The 14,840-nt window shown below is 42.6% G+C and overlaps 1 protein-coding gene across 4 annotated transcripts in view; it reads left to right on the plus strand.

Moving 5' to 3' along the window:
• The window catches only part of firrm (fignl1 interacting regulator of recombination and mitosis), a 58,427-nt gene that overhangs the window by 21,618 nt on the left and 21,969 nt on the right, over window positions 1-14,840 (plus strand). For all 4 annotated transcript variants that reach the window (XM_067990422.1, XM_067990423.1, XM_067990424.1 and 1 more), the window contains 7 exons: window positions 1,199-1,263; window positions 2,055-2,203; window positions 6,416-6,545; window positions 7,861-8,047; window positions 9,703-9,785; window positions 10,041-10,092; window positions 13,738-13,827. In XM_067990422.1, coding sequence (XP_067846523.1) covers window positions 1,199-1,263; window positions 2,055-2,203; window positions 6,416-6,545; window positions 7,861-8,047; window positions 9,703-9,785; window positions 10,041-10,092; window positions 13,738-13,827 — 756 coding nt within the window. The remainder of the gene's footprint in view (window positions 1-1,198; window positions 1,264-2,054; window positions 2,204-6,415; window positions 6,546-7,860; window positions 8,048-9,702; window positions 9,786-10,040; window positions 10,093-13,737; window positions 13,828-14,840) is intronic.

The following is a 14,840-nucleotide window of genomic DNA, read 5'->3' on the forward strand; positions in this document are numbered from 1 at the left end:
AAATTTTGCAGATGACACGAAATTCAGAAATGCAGAAATCAATGTGGAGGATAGTAACAGACTTCAAGAGGACATAGACAGACTGGTGAAATGGGCAGACACGTGGCAGATGAAATTTAACGCAGAAAAGTGTGAAGTGATGCAATTTGGTAGGAAGATGAGGAGAGGCAATATAAACTAAATGATACAATATCAAAGGGGATGCAGGAACAGAGAGACCTGGGGTGCACATACACAAATCTTTGAAGGTGGCAGGACAAGTTGAGAAGGTTGTTTTTAAAAAAAAAACATGGGATCTTGGGCTTTATTAGTGGAGGCATAGAGTACAAAAGCAAAGAAGTTATGCTATACCTTCATAAAACACTGGTTAGGCCTCAGCTGGAGTACTGTGTTCAATTGTGTGCACCACACTTTAGGAAGGATGTCAAGGCCTTATAGAGGGTGCAGAAGTGATTTACTGGAATGGTACCAGGGATGAGGGACTTCAGTTATGTGGAGACTCTGGAGAAGCTGGCATTGTTCTCCTTAGAACAGAGAAGGTTAAAAGGAGATTTGATAGAGGTGTTCAAGATCATGAATGGTTTTGATAGAGTAAATAAGGAGAAACTGTTTCCAGTGGCAGAAGGATTGGTAACCAGAGGGCATAGATGTAAGGTGATCGGCAAAAGAGCCAGAGGCGACATGAGGAAACATTTTTTTACGCAGCGAGTTGTAATGGCCTGGAACGCACTGCCTGAAAGGGTGGTGGAAGCAGATTCAATAGTATCTTTCAAAAGGGAATTAGCTAAATACTTGAAGGGAAAAAATTTACAGGGCTATGGGGAGAGGGCAGGGGAAGGGGTGAATTGGTTGGCTCTTTGAAACAGGTACGATGGGCCGAATAGCTGCCTCCTATGCTGTATTATTATGATACTATGTATCATGATGATTAAGGAAGTGCTATCGTTTTTTTCCAGAAATTATGCCCAAATGCACCAATATCTATCTAAGGAAGCCTTAAATTTAAAAAAAATCATTTTCAGCAGAAAAAAAATATTTTTGTTGCCTTGATCTTTCATGATCAGTTTTTGAATAATGAAGTTGGTTGCACATTTAAAAAATTTTCATATGGTCCATTTAACTAGCATTTTCATTTGTAACCTCATTAAAGCATCAATCTTCTAGATTCTGTATTGATGCTTTACTCTCACAATTGCAGGAATTCATTGATTTCCTCTCAAAGTCTTGTCATCTACTGCACCATCTTTATCTTCAGATGTACAGGTAAGGCTACACATCGGCGAGCAGCAGCGGTTCTGTGTGTGATGTACCTTTACTGTCTAGATTAATGAACAGTAAATATAGATGAGGTAGTTAGAGGCTACCTCACTAGTGCACTTGTCTCATTTCTCTGGGGGTCACAGGTTGAAGCTGGAGAGTGGTGTTCCATCGGTAAAAAATGGGATGGGTTGGTTTGGTTTTTTCTCTCTGTTTTCTCCCTTTTCCTGAAGTTGCTGACTCTTGGTGGGATATGGCTTGATCGATGCTGACAGTGCATGTGTGAACCTAGGTAGGGACTGTCAGAAGGCTATTTGTCCATGGAGGGAATCACAGTTGAGCTTTACCTTGTTCTCTCTTGCCACACACACTTACCAGGCTCTGTTGGTTCTTAATTTAAATTGCAATGTCCTACAGTATCTTGAGTTGTAGTGAATGTTTAGAGCTACTTTGATACTCTGTTAATTTCTGTGATTCCCTTCATAGCAAGTTGCTGACCTTGCCCAGGCAGTCGAGACTAAACACAGTGCAGAAGTAAAATGTTTTCCTTTAGGGAGGAAAGGACAATTGTGGATGAGTCAACCCAAGCATCTCTTATGCACCTTTTAGCAGTTAGTTTCTTTGTATTGGAAGTGACCTGGGAACAAACAGCTTTGCAACCACTTGCTTGGGGACTGGTGCAGTGATAATGCAAGAAAATAACTTTAAAGAATGAGTGGTAAAAATATAAATGTAAAATATGATAACTTTTGCAAGTATTGGAGAACTCTAACTTTTCTTTTTAACTCTTCCTGCAGTAAATTCCCTCCTAGTTTGTATGCACCAGTTTTGTCTGATGGACCCTGTGATCAAATTGCTTGCGTTGTCCCAGTTGCTCTGGATGCTCTTGTCTCACAGCTGCTGCCCTTCAGGCCCTTTGTGGAGATGATGTTAGCAGATAACCTGGGTGAGTTCAGGGAATGGTGATCCAACAGTGATTTAATCTCCTTAAAATTACTCAGCTAGTTTAGTTTAACTACTTTACTGACTTGAAGCAACAGTATACAATTTTCAGCTAAACTTGCCCTATAATAACATTAAGCAATTTCAGACATGCACAGCTATTCACCTTGTGATAACGAAATGCCACAGATGTAAATTTCACACCAGTGCAGCCTATTTAGTATAAGATCACGAATATGCTTGCAATACTGCAAAAAAATTCCTCTATCACAGTCACATGACAGGAACAACTGATGGGACTCATTGGCCTTTCCAGTCACATATCATCTCCTGCCCCAAAAAAAACCATAATTTGCAGCATACGTTGTAAGCATAGCCATATCTGTGTATAGTGATATTTGCAACAGTCGGACTTCAACCTATCCTATTATATCTATATATAAATAAGATCTGGAATTAAAATACTAGTATCAGTAATGGTGGCCATGAAACTACCGGATTGTCATAAAAACCCATCTGGTTCACTAATGTCCTTTAGGGAAGGAAACCAGCCGTCCTTACCCGGTCTGGCCTATGTGTGACTCCAGACCCACAGCAATGTGGTTGATTCTTAATTGCCCTCTGAAATGGCCTAGCAAGCTGCTCAGTTGTAAAATCTCGCTTAAAAAAAAGTCATAATAAGAATAAAACCAGACCACGAGGCACCGGACCACGAGGCACCGGACACAACAAAGGCAAACCAAACCCAATCGACCCTGCAAAGTCCTCCTCACTAACATCTGGGGACTTGTGCCAAAATTGGGAGAGCTGTCCCACAGACGAGTCAAGCAACAGCCCGACATAGCCATGCTCACAGAATCATACTTTTCAGCCAACGTCCCAGACTCTTCCATCACCATCCCTGGGTATGTCCTGTCCCACCGGCAGGACAGACGGACCAGAGGTGGCGGTACAGTGATATACAGTCAGGAGGGAGTGGCCCTGGGAGTCCTCAACATTGACTCTGGACCCCATGAGATCTCATGGCATCAGGTCAAATATGGGCAAAGAAACCTCCTGCTGATTATTGCCCCCTCTGAGCTGATGAATCAGTCCTCCTCCATGTTGAACACCACTTGGAGGAAGCACTGAGGGTAGCAAGGGCACAAAATGTACTCTGGGTGGGGGACTTCAATGTCCATCACCAAGAGTGGCTCGGTAGCACCACTACTGACCGAGCTGGCCGAGTCCTGAAGGACATAGCTGCCAGACTGGGCCTGCGGCAGTTGGTGAGTGAACCAACACGAGGGAAAAACTTACTTGACCTCGTCCTCACCAATCTACCTGTCGCAAATGCATCTGTCCATGACAGTATTGGTAGGAGTGACCACCGCACAGTCCTCGTGGAGACGAAGTTCCGTCTTCGCACAGAGGACACCATTCAACGTGTTGTGTGGCACGACCACCGTGCTAAATGGGATAGATTCAGAACAGATCTAGCAGTTCAAAACTGGGCATCCATGAGGCGCTATGGGCCATCAGCAGCAGCAGAATTGTATTCCAGCACAATCTGTAACCTCATGGTCCGGCATATTCCTCACTCTACCATTAGCAACAAGCCAGGGGTTCAATGAGGAGTGTAGAAGAGCATGCCAGGAGCAGCACCAGGCATACCTAGAAATGAGGTGCCAACCTGGTGAAGCTACAACTCAGGACTACATGTATGCTAAACAGCGGAAGCAACATGCTATAGACAGAGCTAAGCGATTCCACAACCAACGGATCAGATCAAAGCTCTGCAGTCCTGCCACATCCAGTCGTGAATGGTGGTGGACAATTAAACAACTAACGGGAGGAGGAGGCGGCTCTGTGACCATCCCCATCCTCAATGATGGCGGAGTCCAGCACATGAGTGCAAAAGACAAGGCTGAAGTGTTTGCAACCATCTTCAGCCAGAAATGCCGAGTGGATGATCCATCTCTGCCTCCTCCCGATATCCCCACCATCACAGAAGCCAGTCGTCAGCCAATTCGATTCACTCCATGTGATATCAAGAAATGGCTGAGTGCATTGGATACAGCAAAGGCTAGGGGCCCCGACAACATCCCGGCTGTAGTGCTGAAGACTTGTGCTCCAGAACTAGCTGTGCCTCTAGCCAAGCTGTTCCAGTATAGCTACAACACTGGCATCTACCCGACTATGTGGAAAATTGTCCAGGTATGTCCCGTCCACAAAAAGCAGGACAAATCCAATCCGGCCAATTACCGCCCCATCAGTCTACTCTCGATCATCAGCAAAGTGATGGAAGTTGTCGTCGACAGTGCTATCAAGCAGCACTTACTCACCAATAACCTGCTCACCGATGCTCAGTTTGGGTTCCGCCAGGACCACTCTGCTCCCGATCTCATTACAGCCTTGGTCCAAACGTGAACAAAAGAGCTGAATTCCAGAGGTGAGGTGAGAGTGACTGCCCTTGACATCAAGGCAGCATTTGACCGAATGTGGCACCAAGGAGGCCTAGTAAAATTGAAGTCAATGGGAATCAGGGGGAAAACTCTCCAGTGGCTGGAGTCATACCTAGCACAAAGGAAGATGGTATTGGCTGTTGGAGGCCAAACATCTCAGCCGCAAGGCATTGCTGCAGGTGTTCCTCAGGGCAGTCTCCTAGGCCCAACCATCTTCAGCTATTCATCAATGACCTTCCCTCCATCATAAAGTCAGAAATGGGGATGTTCACTGATGATTGCACAGTGTTCAGTTCCATTCGCAACCCCTCAAATAATGAAGCAGTCCGTGCCCGCGTGCAGCAAGACCTGGACAACATCCAGGCTTGGGCTCATAAGTGGCAAGTAACATTCGCACCAGACAAGTGCCAGGCAATGACCACCTCCCCTTGACATTCAACGGCATTACCATCGCCGAATCCCTCACCATTAACTTCCTGGGGGTCACCATTGACCAGAAACTTAACTGGACCAGCCATATAAATATTGTGGCTATAAGAGCAGGTCAGAGGCTGGGTATTCTGCGGCGAGTGACTCCCTCCTGACTCCCCAAAGCCTTGCCACCATCTACAAGGCACAAGTCAGGAGTGTGATGGAATACTCTCCACTTGCTTGGATGAGTGCAGCTCCAACAACACTCAAGAAGCTTGTCACCATCCAGGACAAAGCAGCCCGCTTGATTGGCACCCCATCCACCACCCTAAACATTCATTCCCTTCACCGGCGCACAGTGGCTGCAGTGTGTACCATCCACAGGATGCACATCAGCAACTCGCCAAGGCTTCTTTGACAGCACCTCCCAAACCCGCGACCTCTACCACCTAGAAGGACAAGGGCAGCAGGCACATGGGAACAACACCATCTGCACATTCCCCTCCAAGTCACATACCATCCCGACTTGGAAATATATCGCCGTTCCTTCATCGTCGCTGGGTCAAAATCGTGGAACTCCCTTCCTAACAGCACTATGGGAGAACCTTCACCACACAGACTGCAGTGGTTCAAGAAGGAGGCTCACCACCACCTTCTCGAGGGCAATTAGGGATGGGCAATAAATGCCGGCCTTGCCAGCGACGCCCACATCCCATGAACGAATAAAAAAAAAGTTGTTTTCAAACACCATGATTTTAAAGAATTACATTTGTAAAAGTCAGTACAGTACATAGTGAGCAGTTAGACATTGATATCAGCCAATCCTAACTTCCATGGTTATTGCAGGTCATAATTTGGAACTGAAAAGAGAAAAACATTTAACTAGAAGATAAATAGCTAATTTTCTTCAGGAATTTTGATGTTTTGAAATGATTTTGGGGGTTGGGATGGGGCAAAGAGAGAGAGTCCTTTGTTGTCAGTCTTTACATAATGACTATTAAAACAACTGTATTAAAAGAGGAGACATCAGTCATTAGAGAATAGCAATCTGATCCTGTTGTGTTGAAAGTATCTCTGTACAGTTCCTATACTGAGAAGCGGGTAGTCAAAATCCCAGATTATACTGCAAACGAGTGCATTCTAATATTTTATGTGCCATTCAATAATGGTGACCTAATTATGAACAGGGCAATGATTTTGATGAAGCTTTAATTGTACATTCTTATCAATTTGAGTTTTGTTGTGACAGATTTTTAATAAGTATTTTTAGTGCCACATATATAATAATAAAATGTTTGTTTCAACCACCTGTGATTTTGTTGATGGAATTTTGTTAAATGTCCATCTCCATTTATGTTAAGATTTCTGTCTGGAGCTGGCCCTTCCACAATGCTTGCTGCTGGTTAATATCATGGACAAGCTTCCATCACTGCCCTGGGAGGTTCAGAGCCTCTGGTGTTCTGGTAGCAAGTTTTCAGAGGAAAAACCAAGGTAAGGGCCCCTACAATGTGGCTAAAATCCATCAGGAACAAGGCTAACAGTTTAGTTACACTAGGAAGTACAGATGATTACATAATAAAGCTCATAAAACCAAATGTCTATGTATGACATTTTATTAATCGATCTATTAAACGCCATATTGGATTCTCTCTAAACAACAAACCTTTTCATTAATGGATTAAACGCACTCTAACAACTCAATGGACAAATGCACTATATGGTGTGGTACTGAGCTATACGTGAAGTGCTGGTTACTGTATCTGCTGATCGTCCACTCAGCTTCTACTGTGCTCACCAACACTTTAATTCAGACTCAAATTTTACGCCATGCTGTTGAATGGAGTGCATATTGTCTATAAAACCAATCGGTTATTGTACCAGTTGATAACTTCATCTGCACTTGGGAAGCTGGGAAAAGGCAGACCACTGGCACTTCATAACACGGCTAATTAAGTTTAAACTGGTGAGCATATACTTAGTAACTTTGTGATTTTTTTTTAATGGCTTGACTAATTCAATGCATGAATATTGTAAAAGATTTTTTATTATGGTTAACCCATTTTATTGTAATTTAAGCTGAGTTCGAGGCTCTGTTGAGATTTTTGAATGAGATTGTTGAAAAATTCTGTGAGACTCGTTTGTATAATATGTAATTACTAACTCCTCAAGATACAGAAATAAATACTGGTGCAAGCAAATCACTATCAGGGACATGGACCAGTTCTTCAGAGCATAATATACGTAGCAGCATATCTTTTCTGTATGGCTGATTTTACAGAGTTCACAATTTTAACAGAGGCACTTTCATACAGGAATGGAAAGAAAATCAATGAACAAATGCAACTATTTTAAACTGCTTTGATAGTGCCCAAGACAGGTGCTAGTGCTGCTGACTCTTGACCCATGGGTCTCATCCAACCAGCAGCAACCTCAAGCAAACTTGCAAGATTTGCTACTGCTGGTTACTAGGAGGACCCAATTCTTTAAAAAAAAAACACAACTACCAGCATTCACTAATTAGCAAGCTTAGTCTGGAGTTGCCACCAGCTACATGAGATCCATCAGGAGCCAGTGACACTAGAAGAGCACTTAACCCAATATAAAACTTCTTGTGATCTGTCACAGAATAGCAGACATTACTGAGCATGTTATCTCCCTGTCTTGGCACTTGAGCAGGACTAGTGATTGTCTTCTGCAATGACATCCTAGCATGACAAGTAGTGGGAATAGCAAAGGATTACAAATTTTCTCACTAGGATAAAAAAGTTGCCACCTAATCTTCTTTTATCTTTTTGTTTGTGCTCAGGTTATCTTTGTTCCATGTACTGTTTCTTAACTTCCAGCGGTGTAATGCAGAGCTTTCTTTGCCAGCCCAATTGCCAGGAGTGATGAGTAAGGGACAGGCTCAGCAAAGTATCAGTCTTTATGAATATGTATGTATTCATCTCTGCTCTTTTATCACGTCCCTTCCAGCTTCTTTTTTTCCAGAGTTGGTGAGTTAAACTTTGACTTAAAATAAACTGGGGATGGGACGGTTCCATTCTTTGAGATATTTTGAGGAGGAGTTTTCATTCCTTGTATTCCCCCTCCACAAAAAAATGGTTGCACTGAGATTAACTCACAAAATCACAAAGTCACAAAATGAAGATGAATGTTCACTCTTTATTAATGTATTGCTGCTGGATGCTGCTATTACTGTAATTTACAAAGCATACCACAGACCAGCGATAATTAAAAGTATTGCCCTTATTAGCATAGTATTTTAAGTGTATTTCAGTATTTACTAATGTATTTTTTTTGCAATATCTTACTGGTTCCTGAGACTAACTGACAGTTTTTCAGATTGTTTATGAATCGCACAGTTATTATTAGCTTTTTAAAATAGCTTCTCTTCTTGTTCCTCACCTCTGCAAAATATGTTGCTGAGATGGTAAATTTACAACTGGACAACAGCATACAAATAGAGCTCCATGTTCAAGTAAATAAAAACCAATAGTACATTAATGTGTTTTAAAGTTTTGAGAATAATTTTTATAATAGAAAAGAATACTGCAATAATGTTTCCATTAAATATTTCAGTACAACATATTGCACCTACTGTACTTGTTCTTGTTCTCCTACCCCACTTCCTGTCCATCCATTAATCGCCCCATCAAAGATGATTAGAAGCTGTAGCTGCACAGGTGCAATCTATGTTGCACCTGTCTCATCTGATGTGGACTCTAAGTCACCAAACTGATGTTGTCAAGTCATGACTTCTGTGGGTGGCCCCTTTCCATTGAGTTGTTCATCCAAAATAGTGTGTAAGTATTTTTGATGAATCTCTCCGTCACCTCCATCTCATCAGTCTATTTTAAACGCAGTTCGCCCTTTTAAGCTGCTCCATCATCAAGCGTCATTTTGCAGTTGAGAGGGTGGGCAGATGTCCCTATCCAACACCAGTGTTTCTCGTGGACCGGCTGCTTGAAGATGTATGAGAAAGGTGAAAGTGATTTGCTCTATATTTTATAATCCCCCTCTCTGTATGGAGAAGCAGCTCTACGTTTGAGATCACCAATTCATTGAGAAATTGCTGCCACGATTCCATGGCACAGCATAATTATGCAGTGGCTCCTCAGTCCTCCTGTTTTATTAAGTGTCATCCTTGGTTCAGTGGTAGCACTCACCTCTGAGTCAAAAGGTCATGGGTTCAAGTCCTACTTCAGAGATTTGAGCATATAATCTAGACTGACCTTCAGTGCAGTACGAAGGGAGGCTGCACTGCTAGAGGTGCTTTCTTTCAGATGAAACTGACGCCCCATTTGCCCTCTCAGGTGAACATAAAAGATCCCATGGCACTATTCAAAGAAGCACATGGGAGTTCTCCCCAGTGTCCTGGCCAATATTTATCCCTCACCAAGAACACTAAAAACAGATTATCTGGTCATTATCTCATTGCTATTTATGGGATCTTGCTGTGCACAAATTGGCCTACATTACTACAGTGATTACACTTCAAAAGTACTTCATTGGCTGTAAAGTACTTTAGGATGCCCTGAGGTCATGAAAGGTGCTGAATAAATGCAAGTTCTTTCTTTCTATTAATTTGAATGGTTAAAGATTTTTTTGAAATTTCTGTATGATTACAAATCTGTGCTGTTTGTTACAGGAGTGCTCCTTATTGAATGCTGTACTCAGTCCTCACATGTTAACAGCACTGCTGGCTACAGATGCATGGTGCTTTCTTGCACGGTAGGTACTAAATAACAAAATGTAATATAATCAAATTTGTAATCTGCACAAGTCCTTTAATCTATTCCCTTTGACGGAGGTAAAAAAATTGCACGGCAAGCTGTTATAAATTTGAATCCTTAGATCTTAAGTATATAGTTTCACACAACTGTCTTGGTGTATAAAATTGTTTGTTGAAGGCTTAGTGAATTAGCACACTTTTTGGTTGAAGAATCCGATACTGTGTTTGGTACATCATATTTTTTTAAATTTCAGATATGGAAGTGCTGAACTTTGTGCCCATCATGCCTCTCTCGTAGCTCAGCTGGTAAGCAACTAAAACTCCGTTAAAGTATTATGTGAGATCGTGTCGCAGATTACTGTGTCGTTTGCAAAATATATTTCACAATTGAGTTTTGGTAAAACAAAGCAGGCAGTTCAATGTTAAAGTGGAATGCCACGGGGGGTGGGGGAGTTGATACTTTCCCCAGAAAGCTTATATTAAAAAAAACTGTCATCTGAGCTGGGATGGGAATTAGGGCACTACAGTTGGCCTCAATATCGCTGGGGTAGGGTGAGGAAGATCAATCAAGGTTTCTACTCCTAGCTGCTATTCAGTGATTGCTGCTGAAAAGCATTATGTGTATATATGTGTTTACATTGGGTATAATAGGAGTAGGTGCAGCTGTGTTGCTTACCAAGGTGTAATAGCTTGTTTACGGTTTAGCTCGGCCCATAAGGAATAGCCACTTGGGTGAGGTGCTAGAGGGTGTAAATGGCTGGTGAAACTATTATAACATGTGTCAGTGCCTTTAGGAGAGTAGAAAATTTGAGGGGAATGGAAAGTATTTCATATATTTTTCACAATAATAAATTGATCTGTGGCATCTTCCATTCATCCAAGTCAGCCTCTAGCTAGCTGCCATTCCAGTCAGTGTGGATTGGCATAATTTCCATTCTGGTTGCCAATCCAGCACAACGCTTCCATAGGAAAGTTGAATAATGGAGCCTTTTCTAGTTGAGATATAGCAGTTCTCCTCGAGGCTGTTTTGAACAAAAGCAGATTCGGATATCTTTTCTTATTTGGGAGATAGTTTAGATAGTCCACTAAGAGGGTAGACGCACAGTGATGAGGTCAAGGCATCATAATCTTGCACATGATAGTACCCACTAAGCATCTATCAGATTACTATCCTACAGTTGTAAGAATTTAGAAATAGTCATTAAAATTAAAATTAAAAACGGCAATACCACAATTGCATATAGGAAAGTGTAAGCTTGTGAAACAGATTTCTTGTTAGTGGCACTAAGTTTAAAGGATGTTCTTAATGTCAACAAGAAGAAATCCATTTTACAAACTTACACTTTTCTGTCTATAGCCTGAAATTGCAGATGTGATTTTCATTCATGTTACAAGTCTTGGTTCGTTGAATTTGGCGCTTCACAACTGTTTCCCTCCAGTCATCGCATAGAAATACGTGGGTTACAATACAGAAACAGGCCATTTGGCTTTTACATGTCCATGTTGGCGTTTACTTCCAAGCAGTAAAACCAGAGGACACACTCTGCACTTGAAGTGGGGAGGAGAGTAAATTCAGAACTAATCTGCGGAAACATTATTTCGATGAGCAAGTGGTAAATCTAAGGAACAGATTCCTTAGGGAGACAGTGGAAGCAGAAAGTGTCGATTCATTCAAATGCAAATTAGATTTCTTTCAGAAAATATTTTTTTGGGATACAGTATATGAATAATTTGAGACACGACATATGGTAAGTGTAGCATGCTTGGAAGCAGCAGGTGACTTTGATTCAAAAAGTTTTTCACCACTGGTGGATTTTCCTCACTTCTTGTCAGGGTCTTTTGTAAACTAATTGATAGTGATTGATTGCCATGATTAGTCAACACCTCCATAATCATTGTATCATGCAATTAGCGTAATGGTAGAAGATAAACGAGATGGACCTTTGTCATCTATCAATTCCTATGTTCCTAAGTGAACAAGTAGTTCTAATCACATTTACCCACCCTGTTCCCATATCCCTTCAACCCCTTTTTCCTCATCCACCTATTCAATCTAATCTTGAATGTTGACAATTTTTGCCTCAACCACGAATATGGAAGTGAATTCCACAGCCTGATAATGTGCTGTGTAAAGAAGTTTCTCCTGCCTTCCGTTCTAAATAGCTTGCATGTAATCTTGTATCAATGGCACCTCATTCTGGAACCTTCGACTACTGGAAACAGTTCACTTATATCTACCCTATCCCGTCCTATCATAATTTTAAACATTTCTATTATATCACCCCATGATATGCGAACTCTCCAGTGGCTGGAGTCATACCTAGCACAAAGGAAGATGGTAGTAGTTGTTGGAGGCCAATCATCTCAGTCCCAGGACATTGCTGCAGGAGTTCCGCAGGGCGGTGTCCTAGGCCCAACCATCTTCAGCTGCTTCATCAATGACCTTCCCTCCATCACAAGGTCACAAATGGGCTTGTTCGTTGATGATTGCACAGCATTCAGTTCCATTCGCAACCCCTCAGATAATGAAGCAGTCCATGCCCGCATGCAGCAAAACCTGGACAACATCCAGGCTTGGGCTGATAAGTGGCAAGTAACATTCGCGCCAGACAAGTGCCAGGCAATGACCGTCTCCAACAAGAGAGAGTCTAACCACCTCCCCATGACATTCAACGGCATTACCACTGCCAAATCCCTCATCATCAACATCCTGGGGGTCACCATTGACCAGAAACTAGACCAGCCACATAAATACTGTGGGTACAAGAGCAGGTCAGAGGCTGGGTATTCTGCGGCGAGTGACTAACCTCCTGACTCCCAAAAGCCTTTCCACCATCTACAAGGCACAAGTCAGGAGTGTGATGGAATGCTCTCCACTTGCCTGGATGAGTGCAGCTCCAACAATACTCAAGAAGCTCGACACCATCCAGGACAAAGCAACCCACTTTATTGGCACCCCATCCACCACCCTAAACATTCAATCCCTTCACCACCGGCACACCATGGCTGCAGTGTGTACCATCTATAGGATGCACATCAGCAACTCGCCAAGGCTCCTTCGACAGCACCTCCAAAACCTGCAACCTCTACCACCCAGAAGGACAAGGGCAGCAGGCACATGGGAACAACACCACCTGCGTGCTCCCCTCCAAGTCAAACACCATCCCGACTTGGAAATATATTGCTGTTCCTTCATCGTCGCTGGTTCAAAATCCTGGAACTCCCTATCTAACAATAGCACTGTGGGAGAACCTTCACCACACGGACTGCAGCGGTTCAAGAAGGTGGCTCATCACCACCTTCTCGAGGGCTATTAGGGATGGGCAACAAATGCTGACCTTGCCAGCGACGCCCACATCCCATGAACGAATAAATTTTTATGTGCATTGTTCCAAAGAGTCCCAATTTTTCAAGTTTTCTTTGTATTTATATTTCTTCATACCAGGCAGCATCCTAGTGAATCTGCATTGTACCCTCTCTAAAGCCTCAATATCCTTCCTGTGGTGTGGAGCCCAACACCGTACACATTAGTCTAATGGAGGTCTTATTTAGGTTTTATATAGGTTTGTCATTACCCCTTGGCTTTTATATTCTATACCTCTTGTGATAAAACTAGAATTCCATTAGCTTTTTTTTTTAACAACTGTGTCAACCTGAAGAGCTGCCTTTAATGTCCTGGGAACCTGTATCCCCAAATACTCTGCTCTTCTACAGCACCAAGCCTACTTCCATTCAAAGTATAATGACTGCTGTTTTTTTTACCAGAATGCATCACCTCACGCTTAGAGAGTTGTGTTGCAATTTATATTTTGTGGTAAGTTGTGGGGGGGGGGAATATCATGTCATAATGTGTAATGTAAATAGGAAATATATTGTACACTTTAGAAGGAACTTATTCTAGTTTAGTACATTTTTTGATTTACTGATATTGTATCTTATTTTAATTTTCAGGTCAAGTCTTGTTGCGGAGAGTGTTACCAGCTGTCCCATTTATCCGTACTGCTCAGACGTATGCTTTTCCTCATGGCAGCAGACCATCAGGTTAGCCAAGAATTTGTAACAGATTCAGCGTGTGCCAGGGTTCTGCTTCAGAAGCGCCTCAGCATAAACTCAGCTGAGTTTTAGGGCACACTGAAGAAACGCACTGAGTGGCAGCCACATGCAAGTGACCGAATTAGGACGGGATGACGTTACCTGTCGGAAATTCTGTAACTTCTGGTCTTTCCATCTGCCCATGAGAATGTGTACCGCTATTTAAAAGGCACAATTTGCCAGGACCTGCTCATCAAGGTCGAGGTACTTGGCTAAAGAACACTGCTGAACTGAGATTATTTGTGGTGACTTTTGGCTGTATCTTAGGATTCATTGCAGGTATAGGAAAATAATTTTCACTGTTCTGCTCAGGATGCCTTCCTTTACATTCTGCATTACCCTTGGAAAACATTGTATTTAAGGAGAATTACTGAGCTAGTATCTGATAGCTGCACAATGGTCTTTACAATGGGAATTCCTCTTTACATGATGTATATGTTGGAAGAAGAAGAACAGAAGGAGGCTTTAAGGGAAGCCAGATTAATCAGGCAGCATCAGAGGAGAGCCAGACCATCTCACCATTACCCATCCAGCAGGATGTATAGACCCAAGAGCACTTCCAGAGACCTTTCACAGGACTGTCTCAGGAGGCTGCACTTCAGCCATGAAGCTTTGGAGGAGTTCTGTTTGTTGCAGTGCTGACTGTGCCTTGGGAGTACCTGCTGTGTACTGGAGATTGACCAGCAGACTAATCCAGCACAGGGATAGCCCTGCCTGTTGTAGTCAAAGTCACCAATGCATTGAACTTTTGTGATACTATCTCATTTCACGTCACTACAGGTGACATTTGCCAAATTTGTCAGTTGTCTTTATACCACTCATCAAGCAGATCACTGCAGCTTTGTTTGACTGGGAACAATTAAAGCAGGCTCCAAACTAGCTGGGTTTCCAAGAGTGCAGGGTGTCATTGATGGCACCCATGTTGCCATCAGCGCACCAAACAACAACCTTGTTACATATGG

The sequence above is a fragment of the Heptranchias perlo genome, chromosome 9 (assembly GCF_035084215.1).
Source record: "Heptranchias perlo isolate sHepPer1 chromosome 9, sHepPer1.hap1, whole genome shotgun sequence".
Lineage (NCBI taxonomy): Eukaryota > Metazoa > Chordata > Chondrichthyes > Hexanchiformes > Hexanchidae > Heptranchias > Heptranchias perlo.